This window comes from Cajanus cajan, chromosome 1, assembly GCF_000230855.2.
Source record: "Cajanus cajan strain Asha chromosome 1, NIPB_CcT2T_4, whole genome shotgun sequence".
Taxonomy (NCBI): domain Eukaryota; kingdom Viridiplantae; phylum Streptophyta; class Magnoliopsida; order Fabales; family Fabaceae; genus Cajanus; species Cajanus cajan.
Window position 1 is genome coordinate 22556879 of NC_138517.1, and position 18895 is coordinate 22575773.

The window sequence follows — 18895 nt, forward strand, 5'->3', positions numbered from 1 at the left end:
AAAATTCCTTCAAAATTTCCGAAAACCGCAAAAATTCAATTCTCATCCATCTCAGCTAGAGATCATCCATCAACAAGCAGCATATGAGTGTCTAAGACTCATTCCAAATCAAAAACAGCAAAATAACTAGCTTCCCTTACCTCGGTAGAAGATTCTGAGCTCCGGGATGAAGAAAATGGAGAAGGAGACTAAGAAGAGTTTAATCGAACACCGAAGGAGAGGAAAGAACTCCGAACACCCAGCTAGCAAAACCTCAAGTCACTCCGCACCACCACCTTGTATCAGCCTAGAAGAAAAGTCCCAAGCAAAGAGTGAGCAAAGAGAAATGAGAGTTAGAGAGTAAGAGAGTTGGGGGGAAGAAAAGGAAATCCGTACGGGGGGTCTCACATTGATTCTTTAAATTTTTATTAAGTAATTTAAATATTTCAAATATCGTAGTTGTACTATTTTAGTTCCTTAAGTATCATACTTATACAATTTTTAATTTATTTAAGTTATATATATTATAATTTTCATTCATGTATTAAATGATATATATATATATATATATATATTGCTAAAATTACTAATATATGTAACTTAAATAGGTAAAAATTTTTATAATTGTAATACTTGAGAGACTAAAATCACACAATTGCAATACTTGATAGACTAAAATTTCTCAATTAAAAATTGAGAGATGAAAATTGCATAATTACGATTATTGAGAGACTAAAATTATTCAATTAAAATTTGAGGAATAATCTATTATACTTCAACAATAAAAAATGCATTTAATCCTATAATTTATTTACCATAAATATAAAATATAATTTATGTTAAAAATATTTTTTTTATTATAGATTTGAATTATAAAATAATTTATATACTTAAAACATTCATTTACTATAAATTTTAATTATCTAAAACAAAAATAATATTGCATGAGTCTATATAGATTGACACAAGTGTAAGTATAAATGTTTATACCAAATCTTAAATCTTCAATTATGGATGGCAATGGGACAATAGCAAGTTTCAATATATTTGTCTCTCCCCGAGTTTTTACTTAATATCCATTGTTATCTTTGATACTCAATGAATATGAAATTTGTATATACATGTACCTGTTCGGTAATTAATTAATTTTTTTTGCAAAAAAAATAATATAAAGAAAACAATAATTCCATCATAAAGAAACAATTACAAAATTATATAATATATCAAAAATATTAAAAAATTATATTAAGTTTTATCTAACATAAATTTAAAATAGTGTAAAAATTATATAAATCTCAAGTAAATTATAAAAAATTAAATTAAGTTTCTAAAATTTGAAACGGGAATGAGAACAAAGACGAGTACAAGACATGTAAGTATATACCCATCCCTGTATCCGATTTAATAAATAGGATATTACCCATACGCGTATCCGGTCAAACTGAGTATTTTCTTTTATCAAAGTTGAGAGGAGTTCAAATATTATCTACGAGTACGAGTTTATTTGTCAGCATTATCTTGAATTACTTTTGTATAATTAAAATTTAATCAATATAATTATTGAATTCGGTGGTATTATACTCAAAATTATGTATATCAAATTTCACATGATTTCAAAATTATTTAATAATTAATTACATTATTTTTATTTTAACGTATAATATGATATTTAAAATATCTGTAAATATCCATTTTTAGATAATACATATATAAAAATTCAAATAATGTGAAATTTGTTATATATGATCTTAAATATAACATCATACAATTCAATGATCAAATCGATTAAATTTATATTATATAAAAATTATTAAAAATATAAAATTTGATATAAATTTCTACACTTACACATGATTTCTTGTGATTTGGACTCCTTTTACATTCTTGAGATATTTATGCTTTTTTAGATATATATAAAAATTAAAATAACTATAAAAAGTGTTTTAGGAGTCATTCATCAACTAAAACATCTTTAAGAATTCTTTCGACAAAAAATGTTTTTAGAAATTATATTTAACTTTTTTTTAATCTATATCCATATACCAATTTTATCTATTTTTATATATCAAAATAAACTTATTAATTTATCACAAATAATTAAATAATTTATATTTAAAAACTAAAGTTTTGAAAATATTTTTATTCTTTGCATCCCACAATTTAAAACACCCGTTCTCATTTTATTCTAAAAAATGGAAAGAAGTAGACAGAGGCTAGGAAAACCTAAGATTGCTCCCAACATCTTACATCCTTAAACCCTCCAACATGTTCGGTTCCACGCGCATCGTTTCCGACGTCGCTCTCCGCCTCCGTCAAACCCTATCGGTAAATTTCCCTTTCATCACTCTGCCCTGTCCTTTTCTCTTCAGCATTCCATACTCTCATTTTTTTTCTCTCTCTCCGCCGTGCAGTTCCGCGGCGTGCGCGCGCAGAACATCAACATCGGAGGCGGCGTCGGCGGCGAGATCCCCGACCACAAGCGTCTCGAGTACGCTCTCCAGCACCTCCACGGCATAGGCCGCGCCAAGGCGCACCACATCGTGTGCGAGCTTGGCGTGGAGAACAAGTTCGTCAAGGACCTCAGCAAGAGAGAGCTCTATTCCATTCGCGAGTTGCTCTCCAAGTACCTAATTGGAAATGATTTGGTAACTTTTTTTTTTTTTCTTTCTTTTTTCTTTTCTCATCTTTGAGTTCTTGCTTATAAATTGTTGGCTTAAATCCACTTTTGGTACCTATAGTTTTGCGAATTTTGGTCCCTCAAATAGTTAAATGTTTTAATTGCAAATTTAGTTTTTAAAATTAAGTAATGTTGATCCACCTGTTAACATGTCATCCAAAATTAAACAGAAAGAAGCCTTGACATGGCTGGAAATGATACTATCTGCTAGTTAGTTAGCCATGGAGGAAAATAATAGTATTAAAAATTATTTACTAGAATAAATTTTAATTAAAATGAAAAATAAATATAATATATTTGTAGTAAAAATCAATGTTGTACTTTACATGGAAGTCAGCATGGTTAGATAAATGTTAGGTAGTGTGGTAGTGTCATTCACGGACATATTAACATTTTCTGTTTGATTTTGGGTGACATGTTAACGAGTGGACTAACATTGCTTAATTTTGAAAACTAAGAGGATCAAATTTGGAGTAAAAATAATTAGGGATCAAAAGGTTTTAAATTGTTTCGTTATGTGTGTGCTTTGTTGTTTCATTGCGTGTTTGTAATGTGTGTTTCAGAAAAAATGTGTTGATAGAGATGTGGGAAGGTTGGTGGGGATTCAATGCTACCGAGGGATCAGGCATGTGGATAACTTGCCCTGCCGTGGACAGAGGACACACACAAACGCACGCACCAGGAAGAGCCGGAAGACTTTCTCTGGATCGAGATAGGTACTTCTTGAGAAACAGATGGATGTGAGATGATGAAATAAGTTTTGTTTGTGATTTAGATTCTTTAACTGAAATTAATGTTGAGATTTCTTGTTTGATTGATTTTGGCATGTTTATCTTTGCTTGAAAAGAGTGCTGGTTTTTGCAAGATCTTTGTGGTCTTATTTTGCATTTGATGGTTTTTTTTTTTGTCTTGGTTGATTTGCTATGGTTGATGTGGTTTTTTAATTGAAAATATTTAGTTGTCTGTGTTGGTCAAGGTTTTAAATTGTGGTTGTAATTTTGTTGCAACCTTTGATATTGTAGAAAATTACAATGTAGCAGATGTGATGGCAATTGTGGCTGTACTTGCAGAGATCCCAATAGCCTTGACATTATAAAGCTTAGCGTTGGACTGTTTGCGTTACTTATGTGATTTCATTGTGAATTGTAATTGATTGCGTAATGGGTTGTGAATCAATTGGGAGTGGAATTTGTGTTAGTAGGTTAAGACATTCAACTTCTCATATTTTTGGTTGCTTATTAGTTGGAGTCTGCTTTACTTGAACATAGAATGGTAGGCCAGTGAGTTCCCAGTTTCTTTAGTGCAGTGCAATTTTCCATTTTTCCAGATATACTCTCTCCATTTGTTGGTAATCCAAAGCTCAACGTATGTGGGAATCATGTACAATGAATGTGATGGTTTTTCTTCCCTGATTGAGGGGAATTATGTGGAAGATGCTGAGACATGATTGCCAAATAATATTTTGTAGCATAAAGTTTGAGTTCTGATAGGGAGGAGAGTTAGGAGAGAGACACCGTGTTTGGGTTGTAGGGGAAGGGAAGGAAAATAAGCAATTTATTATGAAACCCTTACATTGAGAACCTTCAAGTATTCCTCTGCTCCAAATCTCTTGAATATCGATGGAAATGCAAAAATGGGAGAGGAAGTATCTTTGGTCTCTTTATTTCTCCTCTCTTTAATCAAAGCACATTTGAGTGATGTATGAGAGGCATTTGTTGAGGAAAGGATGGGAGAGGGGAAAGTAAGATTAAATATAACAGCTAGCTTTTGAGTATTAGATGATTTGGACTGATTAACAGAATCTTGATTATATTCATCTACAAGTATGTAACACTTGTATCTATGTCATTGGTCCAAATAATACAAATGTGAAACCCATAAAAACAAGAATTTTTTTTAATTGGGCAAAAACTTTTAATATAGCTACATTTCAAGACAGATCATATCATATATTTATTATATACCACTTTAATAATTTGTTTTTATTTTTTTGTTTTCAGATAAATTTTCCCGTCCAAATTATGGTTATTTTGGACATCCTGTTGGTGGTTGCGTGAGGTGTAACTGGTGCACTTCATGAACTGAACTTATATCTATGGGGACATGAATTGCTGGCAGTCACAGAGAAGGAAAGTTCGATATCTAAAATTTTATTTTACATCCATTATAAAAATTTGATTATGTACAATAAGAAAAAAAATTCAGGCAAACCAGGTCATGGAGGTGCAACTGGTGCAGTTCAATGCATTGTTAAAAGACACTTAACTTATATCTATGTGGCTGTACTCAAGAATAAAAGCTTAATCTCTACCTTTAATTTTACTTTCCAACCATTACAACATTGATAAAATATAGGTTTAGTTACCTTTTTGTCCCTATAGTTGTATAAACTTCAACATTTTAGTTCCTATTGTTAAAACTAGGTCATTTTAGTCTCTGCATAAACAAATTTTTTTTTCCCATTCCAGCTCCTACCGTTTATTTTTTACAAACATTGTTTGTGAGTGGGGGACGTGGATAGTAAATGTCGACCTAGCATAAGTTTTTTCAATGTAGGTGTATCTGATGTGGTTTTGTGAACCCTATAAGCAATCTTCTCCTTGAACTACAACATCCACTGTTTTTGATTCCCTTCTGCGATGGCCATCTTGTGACTTGTGTGATCTGTCCATATATGCATGCATGTCTATTGCATTGATACTTAACACTTGCACCAAAAAACTGTAACATTGATGATGCTTAACACACGCACCACAAATCACCACACCACCACCACACTGCACCACCAATCACCCCAGCAGCACCACACCTGCACCACTAATCACCACATCAGTGTGACACCTTACTAAGACAGTCCTCCAGAGGCCAATACACCAGCTACATATAATCATGAATTCTTCAGCTATCACTTGTGCTAAGCAATGCCTCTGATTGTTGTGTGCATAATAAAGCATCTATATTCCTCAAAAAAAGTTCTGCATACTCTAGCAAAAATGGAAGAAACATTGTTAATATTTTATAACACACGTCTTGGTCAAGTTATTAAACACATTATATATCATATGGTCCGAGGGAAATTGAGTATTTTTTGGTTCGGGAGTTCCTCTAGCAATTGGCATTCCACTACCAGTGTTGATATTGGCTTTTGTATAATCAACAAAGATAACACGTCCATTTAAGTCTGCAAAAAGTTTCTGTAAGACCTCACTTCTAACCCAACAAAGATTAGGAGAGTCTCAAGTATGATAATTACCTTTCCTTACATCTCTACTATGACATTCTCAACCTCATCTTGTGTGAAACAAAGGTGACAAAGCCAAATGGCTAAATCCCTTATATCTTTCTGACACCTTATATGTTACAAATTTGGCTGGAAAACAGAAATTCAGCAACTAGAGAGTCATTCCTCAGTTTTATGCATCCAATAAATTTGATAACTAGAAACGAACTTCATGCAATCTGTTTTGTTCACTGCAGAAACTGGCCCAGTTTCTTATTTTCTATTCCCCTATAATCACCCTTATTCACCGCACCTACACCACCAGAGTTAATGTGCCAACTCAACTGTACCACCCACAAACAAATGGTGTTAGTTTCAAATAAACGAGAGATACTAAAATGAAAAAAAAAATGTTTATATAAGGACTAGAACAGTCTATTTTTAAAAGTGAAAATTTGCAATTAAATCTAATATGTAAGTAGGAAAATATTGCACTCTGATCGTGACTGCTGATGATCTGCGTAGAACTTGACTGCAAGCAATTTAAGGTCCATCATATCTATGGGTTCGTAAAGTGAAGAAGGTTACCAACCGATAATTTACCTCAAGTGACGGCATCATATTAAAGTTCTTTTTCGTTTTATTTTCTTTTGGATAAACACAAGGCGTAAATAAACAGCCAACAACCTCCGTGATGGGTAGCACAACCTTCTTCAACTTCAAATATGTGTAAACCTAACATAGGGGGTTTGTTAAATGTACTAGGTTGGCGAGGTACCATAATGTTTTAGCAACACTTTTTTAATATATTTTTTATTAATTGAAATTTTGTGGATTTTACTAGTTTGGAAATTAGATTTATCAAAATGATAAGTAGGACCCAATACTTAATGGAGCCTACATAAATTTTATCTAACAAGAAAATGCATGTTAAAAAGAGAATGTTGTAAGTATCTTATTAGTTTTTTATCCTAAACTTAGATGGCAGGGGAAATGGATTCAACAAATTGATAATATATTTGTATGTATGCATTGACAAATATAATAAAATTAAATTTATTACTTGGTTTTCTTTTAAAAATAAATTATGTAACCTATCTATGTAAGCTTGAAAAGTAAAATGTGTTTTTAAATATTCACGTCACATTAATATTTCATAAAATATTGTGTTTTTTACTTTTCTATTTATGATAATACATTTTATATTTTTATCACGATAATCTAGGATCCATTTGACAGAAGTTAATATTTAATTGTATATAAAATTTTAATTTTTTTTGATACATCACATTCTTTTTAATTTGATATAGTGCTTGTTACTTTTTTTTTTATTCTAATGATTTATGATTCATTTAATGGAGATTAAATTTACCTTTTTATAATGTAATTTTTCTTTTATTCTTTATCTGACCTTTAGATACCCTTTACTTTTTTATTATGATAATCTAAAATCTATTTAATAGAAGTTGAAATTACCTTTTAACAATAAACCCTATTTTTTCCTTTTCTTTAGTTTATGATAATATCCTTCACTTTTTATTTTGCCGAATTGTCATCTGTTGATGACGTGTGAATGCCTTCGTGTTATTAACTTTTTATTCATTAATTTATGGTAGTACGACTTATTTTTATGAAGTGTTTATTTGAAACATGAAATTGAGATTGGTTTAGAATTATAATTTTTAATTTTGGACAGTGCAAGAAATTAGAGTATAGAATTATAATTATAATTTGATTTTTAATTCCATTTTGAGTACTTTTTTTTACACCTTTAGCTATTGAGACTAGTTATGTATAATATGTCGTATTTGATAATAAATAATTAATCCACGAGTTATCACAAACACAATGGAAGCAATATAGTTGTCATTGATTCATAGTGATGATAATGAAAATTATAAAATAGTAGAAGCAGTGGTGATGATAATTAACAAGTGATATCAATGACAATCAATTATGGTGATAATGATAACGATTAAATTGATGAACAACAATAATGATTTATAATGGTAGTAATGATAGTAAATATGGATGAAAATATTTGTATGAGCAATAGCGGTAATTATAATAACTAACATTAGTGAGATTAGAAGGTGGTTGTAATGACAATAGTATAGGATTGAAGGAAGAGGTTGTAACCAACATAATAACTATGATAGTAGTGTTGGGATACAAACAAGATCTTATATTATTAGAACAAGAGGAGAAACTAGGGTATATAAAGCAAAACTATGAGAGTGTAACATATCAAGATAATGGTTATGACAGAACATGAAGACACTCCTAATTGATAGAGATAATGGTTATGATGTGCAACATATCTAGAGGAAATATTTTTGCATAAGCTTATTTTAATATTCTAAAGTTAGAAAATATTTTGTTAAGTCAAAAAATAATTTTAGATTCTTCATTTTTTTTTAAGTTTTAATGATAGCAAACACTATGTCTTTCGAAAAGAAAACATTTTCGAAAAGTTGTTGTTTCATGCTATGTAAGACGAAGTAACATTACAAATCAGACAAAGTATATAATTTTCTATTATGTTCTTAATGTTTATTATTTATTGTGACTGACACGTTTGAATTTCCAAATAAATGCTTTATACCTTAATAGATTGAAAGTTGTTGTCTTGGAATTCACATTCTGTTAAAGGTGTATGAAGACATGTAGAGCATCAAAATAAAGGACAAATATCCCAAATCTCACAGAAAAGGTGTAGGAAAAGTATTGCATCCTCGTTGCACATTGACTTTACTTCCTGCTATTCTCACTTTGTTGTTCTGCTTTGATAAATAGCTTGATCTATTAAAGATAAGGAATACATTTTGGTGAAAGACATTAGTTGGAGCATTTAATGCACCAATGGATACTTACTCTCTCTAGATCAAACAAAAAGAATAAGATGAAGCATATCCGTAAATTAGACTCAAGAAACTATAACAGTCACTTTCGAAGCTACTATATAAGAAGCTCTATAACTCAAGGAATATAGAGAACATATATACAACTCAAGGGATATAGAGAACATATATACAACACAAGAGATAACCACGTATATAGAAAATCTTCTTCAAAAGATCTCTTGCACTTAAACTTTCGCTGTAATCATGTCGAAAGGAGATGATACCAACAATCTTGTAATACCTTTATAACCATTGTTATATGGTATAGACTAGAGAGATTTGTCTGAAAAAGAATACTTGGAGTTGAGTTTGGAAACACTTATTTGTAAAAAGAATACTTGGGTAGTGACTTGAAGAGGCTAGCCAAAGAATACTTGTGTTGAGCCACAAATGACTTGGTGAAAGAATACTTGCATCTTTGTTGAAAGCTAGTTGAAATCAATTTGATTTGATAGAGAACTTGATGTAGCCTCGGTGGTTGAGGTGAACCAGTATAAAAACTTCTCGTGTTCATTGATTACTCTTGTTAACACCTCATTTATCATAGATACTGTTAGAAAAGAATGGCTCAATCCAAGAGGGGGGTGAATTGGATTCTATGACACTTTAAAAATTTTTAAGAGTTCTTAGAATCTTTATTTCAATTCAAACTTTTCTAATATGAATTTCCAAAGAAGTTCCTTAAAGACTTGTTAATGAAGAATGAATCCTATATGCTTTCTTGATTAATCGTTGATAAACTTCAAGATTAAGGACAATCAATATGCAATACTTTGATTCAGTTTAAAACAATGTTATGCATACAAACATGTTAATCAAGAATACTCAAAGTAAAGGATAAGGGTAAGAGAAGATTGCACAAGTCTTTTATCCTGGTTCAGCCACTCCACATGTGACCTACATCCAGTCCTCAATCATAACCTGATCAAGATTTGTTCCACTATCTTAATGAAGAAGTTTTACAAGCATACCACACATGCATACACTTCTACATTCAAGATAATCACTTTCTTGACCCCAAGAAAGCACCCCTTGTAGAAACCCACTACAAGAATTCCTACCACTTGAGAAACCTACTCAAGATTTACAATTATTCACAAAGAATTAAAGGAACGAATTCACCTGGAATTCAGAAGCAAATCTTAATCTTTCTCTTTTCAAGAATGTGATGATGATGATGATCCTTTCTCAAAACATTTCACAAAAATGTTTTACTTCTTGGTTTCACAAAGAAAACACTCCAAGAAGGTCACAAAGACTTCACAATCATGTTTTTCTCTTTTTGATTCTCTATTCTATCTTGTTCTGAAGTTTTAAAATGTAAGAACTATTTATAACATTGTCAGAACCAGATAATCGATTATTTTAAAGGATAATCGATTATTTTGTTCTTCATGATTTCTGGAAATCAACCAAGAACAGATTAATCGATTATCTTGCAGGATAATCAATTATTCCAGAGAGTGATTCATAGGATAATTGATTATTTCACAAATAATCGATTATTGCAGCAAGGCATCCTTTTTACCTGGTGCTGGAATAATCGATTATATTTAATGATAATCGATTATTTTGAGTCAGTTTTCAAAAACTCTATTGTATGTCTCAAAATAACTTCTCAAGTTTCTAACTCATCATCATACTCACTCTTAATCAGATTAGATAAAGATTAACCCATGCACAAAGCACACACATGAAAAATAAGCTCAACAAAACAATACAATTTATGAGCTACTCCTATTACACAACATAATAGCCATATTTTCCTCTTGACTTTGTTTTTGACTTGTTGATGTCCTTGGTCAGCTTTGATCCATACTTTGTTATCATCAAAACCTTCATTCTCCAGATGTGAGTTGATTCACCACTATGAATCTCAACAATCTCCCCCTTTTTGATGATGACAAACCATACAAGCCAAGCCACTTTGTTTTGCAAACCGTATTTCCACATTTTAAATCCTGCAAAACAAGCTCAAAAACCTTTCTCCCCCTTTGGACATCATCAAAAACAAACCAATATATATGTCCAGAGTACACATGTATGAACTTATGCACAATACTCATTTGCTCATGATCAATGTCACATAACTGATTTAACACAGGCACTGTTCCAATCAATTAATACCAAAATTTTGTGATCTTTTAATCACAAGATCTAAACCATAAGCATTATATCATCAACAAAACATATCAAATTGTCAGCCAAAATCACAATATGCAGTGCAATATCATATTTCAAAGTCTAAAAACATTAACACATATGCCAACAAACATCAATTACCACATATCAATGTTCAAAAACAGAACATTGCACAATCAATCATCCAAAACATATCAAATCATTCCAAACACAATATAACAACAATAAACCTTCACATTGCATCAGAATATAAAGTGTCCAACAAAATAAGCCAAGATAATTGTTCGAAAATTAAACGAAATTACAACCCAATTGAAAAACAGAAATTCTAAAACTAAACTTCTAATTCAAAACAGAACATTAAAGCACTAAAGTCACTCCGAGTCTTCCGGCATCCCAAGTTGAGCCTTAATTCGGTTAATCTCATGATCAAGGTTATCAAACCGATCAAGAATACCCGAATAAATCGACTCGTGCCTCTTAGACATCTCCATGACCGCATCAAGCTTATTAATCATAATCTGTTAAAATGGAGAGAATGATTTAGGCTCCTCTTCTTGTTCTCTGTCAGGTTCAACTTCGACTTGTGTAGGCTGATCTTCATTATGAGATGGAACGCCATCTTCATCAGTTGCTGGTTCAGGAGTTGGATTGAATACCCATTTATCTTCCTGTTTCAGCATCCCCATGTGATGCAAGGAAGATTTTTCAATCTTATTAGAGGCATGGAGAATTATATTTTTCTCCCCTTTCAGATCCACACCTGCTTTCTCAAAAATTTTAGACAATAATAAAGCATATGGTATTGGACCATCCTCCTTCCTCCTAGCCTTCCACATACAGTCGTTCACCACAAACACCCAATCAATTTTGATCTTTTTCTTGATCACATGCATCAGCAAAATGTCATCCCTTGACATTTGAGCATGATTATGCAACCGAGGCTTAAGCATCCAACCTATGATAAAAGAAATTAAATGGGAATTTTTCTTCATACCTCCGGCTAGAAATTTTGTATAGTTGGTGGTCTCCGGGTTCCTCTGACAGTCTCTGAAATTTGTCAGCTCCTCAAAATCTCCAACGTTGAAGGGTTAGGGCTTGGTACTCCCATCTTCGCTCAGCCCGGCAGCTTCCTTCAAAGTTGGACCGTCAAGCTTTATGAGCTTGCCCTTCACCACCGATTGCATTATCCCTTCATTGATTGAGGCAAAGCATAAGAACAACCTTATAAGCTCAGGGTAATAGGGTCCTTCTAGTTCCAAGAAATTCCCAAGATCCTGGTGCTCCAGAAGAGGTGGAAAGCTAAACCCCTCGTTCTTGAACCATTCCAGCTTCAAGGTCTTGGGAGGGATGATTCTTCTACCCGCATACCATTCAAAATAGTACTCTTGGGTTTTCTTATCAGCAAACCATTTTGAGATGAGTTGCTTCGTGGGTAGAGGTCGTTTGCTCCCCCTCACTTCTAGCTTCTTTGGCCTTTTGGAGGATGAAGCCATTGTTGGGTTAACGATTGGTTCTTTGGTGGAGGTGAAGAAGATGAAGAAAAATGAATGGGTTAGGGTTTGAGAGTTGAGTGAATATGGGTTTGTGAAAATAAGAGGGTTCAGAGATTATAAAAGCCCTAGCACGTTTTTGGGTAGAGGAGAGGTTCCACAAACGAAGAGTAGTGGAAAGTTAAGGGTTGGTGCGAATAAAACCGTTCAAAAAACCTTCTGGAAAACCAAGGGTCGCGCAAATAATCAATTATCCATACAAATAATCAATTATTTGTATCAGTAAAATCCTTTGAAAAACCCTTTCTGCACTAAATAATCGATTATTTTTGGAATAATCGATTATTCCAGAGGGTCATTTCCTCTAACTTTCCCAGATAATCAATTATTTCCCAAATAATCGATTATGCCAGAGACTCTTTGTATTCTTGCTTCCTAGATAATCGATTATTGCCCAAATAATCGATTATTCTAAAGACTTCTGGAATTCTTCTTCTCCCAGATAATCGATTATTGCCCAAATAATTGATTATTCTTATAGGCTCACTTACAATAATCGATTAAATTTTAAAATAATCGATTATTCTAGAGAAGTTTTTGCTTCTCTTATTTCTAACTTTTTAAACCAATTCCAAACCATTTCAACTCTTAAGCTTTGTCTCTTATGCATCATACATTAATGTTTTACTCATGCATCAATCAATTTTCAATCAAACAATCAATCCCAAATATACATTCACAATCAATTCAAACAAGACTCATTGATTATTCCTAGTTCAATTCTTAATTGATTAAATCTTTATTTTGGTAGAGGTTTTGTAAATATGTCAGCTAATTGCTTGCTTGTTTCAACAAACTCTACAACACAATCATTTTTCTAAACATGATCTCTCAAAAAGTGGTGTCTTATCTCTATATGTTTTGTCCTAGAGTGCAAAATTGGATTTTTGGTCAGATTTATTGCACTTGTATTGTCACATCTCAAAGGAATTTTATTCAGATCAGTTCCATAATCTCTTAGTTGTTGTTTCATCCAAAGAATTTGAGCACAACAACTCCCAACAGCTATATATTCAGCCTCAACTATACTTAAGGAAACACAAGCTTGTTTTTTGTTATGCCATGAGACTAGTGCACTTCCTAGTAGGTGACAAGTACCACTTGTGCTTTTTCTATCAAGTCTACACCCAGCATAATCTGAATCTGAGTAGCCTATCAGACTTAGTGAGACTCCTTTTGGATACCACAAACCTACATTAGTTGTTCCTTTCAGATATTTAAGAATCCTCTTTATAGATTTCATGTGAGATTCTTTTGGATTTGCCTAAAATCTTGCACACAAGCACACAACAAACATTATATTAGGCCTACTAGCTGTCAAATATAAAAGTGATCCAATGATACCTCTATACTTTGAGTTGTCAACAGCTATGCCTTTCTCATCCAAGTCAAGATTTCATGTGTTTGATATTGGTGTTGCAGCCTCCTTACACCCTTCCATACCAAACTTCTTCAATAGTTCATTGCAATACTTGCTTTGAGTTATGAAGATTCCATCACTCATTTGTTTGATTTGCAACCCCAAAAAGAATGTAAGCTCCTCATCATTGACATTTCAAATTCTCCTTGCATGGTCTTAGAAAATTCTTTACATAGAGAGACATTAGTAGATCCAAAAACAATGTCATCCACATAGATTTGAACATACATTGTATCATTTTTAAACTTTTTCACAAACAATGTATTATCTACTTTCCCTCTTACATAGTCATTCTCAATCAAAAATTTGCTCAACCTGTCATACCATGATCTTGGAGCTTGTTTCAAGCCATAGAGTGCCTTTTTAAGTTTGTACACATGATTAGGATACTTAAAATCAACAAAACCATGTGGTTGCTCCACATACACTTCTTCTTGTATCAACCCATTAAGTAAAGCACTTTTCACATCCATTTGATAAAGCTTGAAATTCATTATTGAAGAATAAGCAAGAAGTAATCTAATGGCTTCTATCCTTGCTACAGGGGCAAAAGTCTCATCATAATCAATTCCCTCTTCTTGATTATACCCTTTAGCCAATAACCTTGCCTTATTTCTTATAATAATTCCTGGTTCCTATAATTGGATAATCAGTTGGTAATGACACTAAATCCCACACTTCATTTCTTTCAAACTGATTTAGTTCCTCTTGCATAGCCATTAACCAATGTTCATCTTTTAGTGCTTCATCTATAGTCTTAGGTTCAACTTGTGACACAAAAGCCATAGCATTACAAATATTCTTGATGGCTCTTCTAGTTGACACTCCCTTACCAATATTTGCAATTATATTTTCCATTGATAAGTCCCTAGAAGTTTTCCATTCCTTAGGCAATTGTTCACTTATATTCTCAGTGGTTTCATTTGATTCACTCTCTTTAGGCTTTTCATTAGGTTCACTTTCTAATAGAGGTTGATCAAGCAAATCAGTCAAGTCTTCTATTTCAGTTTGCTTTGTCTCTTGTTTGTTAGTCTCATCAAACACAACATGAACTGATTTATCAACAATTAGAGTTCTCTTGTTATATATTCTATAGGCTTTGCTATTGGTAGAATATCCTAAGAAGATTGCCTCATCAACTTTTGCATCAAATTTTCCAAGTTTCTCTTTGCCATTGTTCAGAACAAAACACTTATACTCAAATACTCTAAAGTATGAAATATTAGGCTTCCTCCCATTATAAATTTCATAGGGTGTTTTCTTTAGTATGGGCTGGATCAGAACTTTGTTTAACACATGACAAGCTGTGTTAATAACATCAGCCCAAAAATATTTTGGTAATTTGGTCTCATTCAACATAGTCCTAGCTAATTCCTCAATAGACCTATTTTTCTTTTCAACAACCCCATTTTGTGGAGATATCCTAGGTGCTGAAAAATTATGATTAATACCATGCTCCTCACATAATTTTTGGAACAAAATATTTTGGAATTCACCTCCATGGTCAGTTCTAATAGAGGTGATGTTTGAGTTCTTTTCATTTTGAACAAGCTTGGCAAATTTCTTAAAGGCATGAAAAGCTTCATTTTTGTTTGCAAGAAACATAACCCATGTGTATCTTGAATAGTCATCTACAATAACTAACCCATAATAGTTCCCACCTAGACTCATGATTCTTGAAGGTCCAAACAAATCCATGTGAATTAATTGTAAAGGTCTAGTAGTTGAAATCTGATTTTTTGCTTTTAAAGCTAGCCTTCACTTGCTTGCCCTTTTGACAAGCATCACATAGTTTGTCCTTGCTAAACTTGAGTTTAGATAATCCTATCACTAACTCCTTTCTACTAAGTTTGTTCAAGTGATCCATGTGAATATGTGCAGCTCTCCTATGCCAAAGCTAAATATTGTCTTCTTTGGTTATTAAGCACTTAGTGTTGGAAATTGCTATTGAGTGTTCTAAGTCAAGCATGTATATGTTGTCAATTCTTTTTCCAATGAATCTAATTTCTTTTGTCTTTTTATCACAGATCAAGCAACAAGTATTATCAAATTCAATTTTAAAACCTTTATCACTAAGTTGACTTATACTCAGCAAATTATGTTTCAGCCCTTCAACAAGCAATACATTCTCAATCAATGTTAGGGAGGAGGAGTTACCAATATTACCATGACCAAGAATTCTCCCTTTGTTGTTGTCACCATAAGTAACATACCCTTCATTCTTCAATTTCAGACTTGAGAATTTTGAAGGATCTCCAGTCATATGCCTTGAGTGTCGCCACCCGCCGAAACGGACACTGGCATTCGCGACGATGGTTGGACTCTTTTTAGTTTTAGAAATGTTGGATTGTTAGAGCGACTTATTCTCAAACTGAGACCTCATCGAACTAACAATATTTATTAAATGATTCTCACCGACCTATGTTAATCCCAAGCGGGACCCTCCATAGATTAGCGGTTTTCGTAAAAAGAAGGGTTCTTGGAGTCGCTACCAATATTTTACTCAAAACATTGGAAAAAGATACAAGGCAATTGATTTTCATAAATCAACTTTGGCCACTACAACCAGAGTCGGGTAAGGGAGTCGGTTACGTGCGAGGAAGGTGTTAGCACCCCACAACGCCCCTTTTGGGTTCCCTATGACGGATTATTTCATAAATAACAGTGTAAAGTTACTAAATTACCCCTATTTATTAGAAACGATTATAGATTAAATATTTACATGATGAAAGCTCTAAACATGCAATGCGACAATCAAAAATCAATAAAAGCGGTAAAAGAAAGGATTTAGAAAGAAACCTCCGAAGCGGGCTTTTATATATATCAGAACAACGTTAGGAGGCTTTTTGGCGCTCCTTCCCACTACACGTCCGCTCGCTCCTTTCCCCTAAAGACAAATTTTTACTATGGAAATCAAAGAGATTTCCCTTCGACTTGTTCGAATCTCAAGCTAATGGCTCATGACTCAAGAACTTCGTCGGATCGGCTCCCGGAGAGATATCTAGGGCAGAGAAAAGCTCAAAAACCCAAGAATACTCAGTAGGAGGGTTGAGGAATGTGTAAAAAGTGTGGGAGGACGTGCAAATGACGTCCTATTTATAGGATTGAGGCGCAATACGGCCTGGGAGGTCAATACGGCCCGTACTGGGTTTTTGAACTACAGTACGGCCGTATTGAATTTGGTACGGCCGTACTGAAGTTCAAAAACTTCAGTACGGCCGTGTTGATTTCACTACGGCCCGTACTGAGCCATTTTGAACTACAGTACGACCGTATTGAATTTGGTACGGCCGTACTGAAGTTCAAAAACTTCAGTACGGCCGTATTGATTTCACTACGGCCGTATTGTAGTTCAAATGGCTCAGTACGACCGTACTGAACCTCTGGGAGGGCGTATTGGGCTCCAATCCTCACACACCCTTATTCTAAGCTACTCTAAGACTTCTAGACCTACAAAGAATCATCCTAGGGTCTTCCAGGAGTCCTTTCGGCTGACTTTCCTTCGGTCTTTGAGAGTCTTCGAGCTTTATTTCCGACCCGGACAATTTTAGGGGTCTACAGCTGCCCCCCCTTTACTTAGTCAAACGGCTTTTTGGTGTACCGGTTGACAAGTAAAGGAGTTGACCCAATTGTCCGGGGAACAGGCCACCCTTCCGACTTGTAGTGTCTTCAGGTGGGAAAACTGTTGAGTAGCTTCTCCAGGTTGAGTATTAGTCGTCGCCTCTCCAGGCTCGTTGCATACTTCGGTGTTTCTGACAACCTCGGTAGCGTGAGTTTGCCCTCTCCAGGGTCTGCATGCCTCCATGTTTCTGACGATGTTGGCAGCTGCATACCCCCGTGTTTCTGATGACGGGGTAGCTGAGTATTAGTCGTCGCCTATCCAGGCTCATGCATACCTTGGTGTTTCTGACAACCTCGGTAGCGTGAGTTTGCCCTCTCCAGGGTGTGCATGCCTCCATGTTTCTGACGATGTTGGCAGCTGCGTACCTCCGTGTTTCTGACGACGGGGTAGCTGAGTATTAGTCGTCGCCTCTCCAGGCTCGTGCATACCTTGGTGTTTCTGACAACCTTGGTAGCTGCATACCTCCGTGTTTCTGACGACGGGGTAGCTGAGTATTAGTCGTCGCCTCTCCAGGCTCGTGCATACCTCGGTGTTTCTGACAACCTCGGTAGCGTGAGTTTGCCCTCTCCAGTGTCTGCGGTTTGCCCTCCCCAGGGTTGCATACCTCCGTGCTTCTGGTCACTTTGGTAGCGTGAGTTTGCCCTCTCCAGGGATTTGTGATGATTTTGTCTCCACAGTCCACGATGCTGCTTCGACGGTTGTTTTTGATTTTGATGCCGCTGAGGGCTGGATAACGCAGGGATCCGTCTAGGGGATGTGCAGTTACTCATAGGTTCTTGTGTCCCAACTTTCCATTGCGTAGTTGGTGCCCACTGGGGAAATTCTGATTCCTTTGGGGATGCAGACACAAAGATGCTCTTCCTGAGGTGAGCGATGCCTTATGATTGGCTGACGTCCTTTCGACGTTGGTGGAGTATCCCGGTTATCCTTATTCGGGTGACTCTTTTTTTGATTTTCTGGTTTTGTTGCCTCTGCGTAGGCTGTTATCCGCTGGGGGATTCTGTCATTTTGATCTTTTCTGATTTCCCTTTTTTTTTTTTGAAGGAGTGCCTCTGAGTAGGCGAATGGGGATTGAGGATCTTGTGTATCCTAGAGTATTATTTAGAAAGCCTCTGCAGGCTTAGCTTCACTCGTCGCTTGAGTTGGAAAGCCATCTTCCACTGAGGAAGTCTGAGTCTTTTGACTCGGATGCTCTGTTTGGATGATCATGCTTCCGTTGAGGAATCTTGCTGATCTTGCTCTGATAGCTTTCACTGGGAATTCGGCCCAAGAGTGCAAGCTGAGATATCTTTGGGGAGTATTATTTCGGCAAGCCTCTCCAGGCTCAGTTATTCTGTATTTTCTGAATTTTGCCTTTTCTCTTTTTTTGTCGATTTTGG

The 18895-nt window shown here is 34.5% G+C and overlaps 1 protein-coding gene across 1 annotated transcript; it reads left to right on the plus strand.

Moving 5' to 3' along the window:
* Positions 1–2142: 2142 nt before the first annotated feature.
* Positions 2143–5020, plus strand: LOC109803197 (small ribosomal subunit protein uS13m). The gene is made up of 4 exons (XM_020364655.3): positions 2143–2304; positions 2391–2624; positions 3220–3372; positions 4657–5020. The coding sequence occupies exons 1-3, from the start codon at positions 2245–2247 to the stop codon at positions 3370–3372; spliced, it is 447 nt and encodes a 148-aa protein (XP_020220244.1). The 5' UTR covers positions 2143–2244; the 3' UTR covers positions 4657–5020.
* The last annotated feature ends 13875 nt before the right edge of the window (positions 5021–18895 follow it).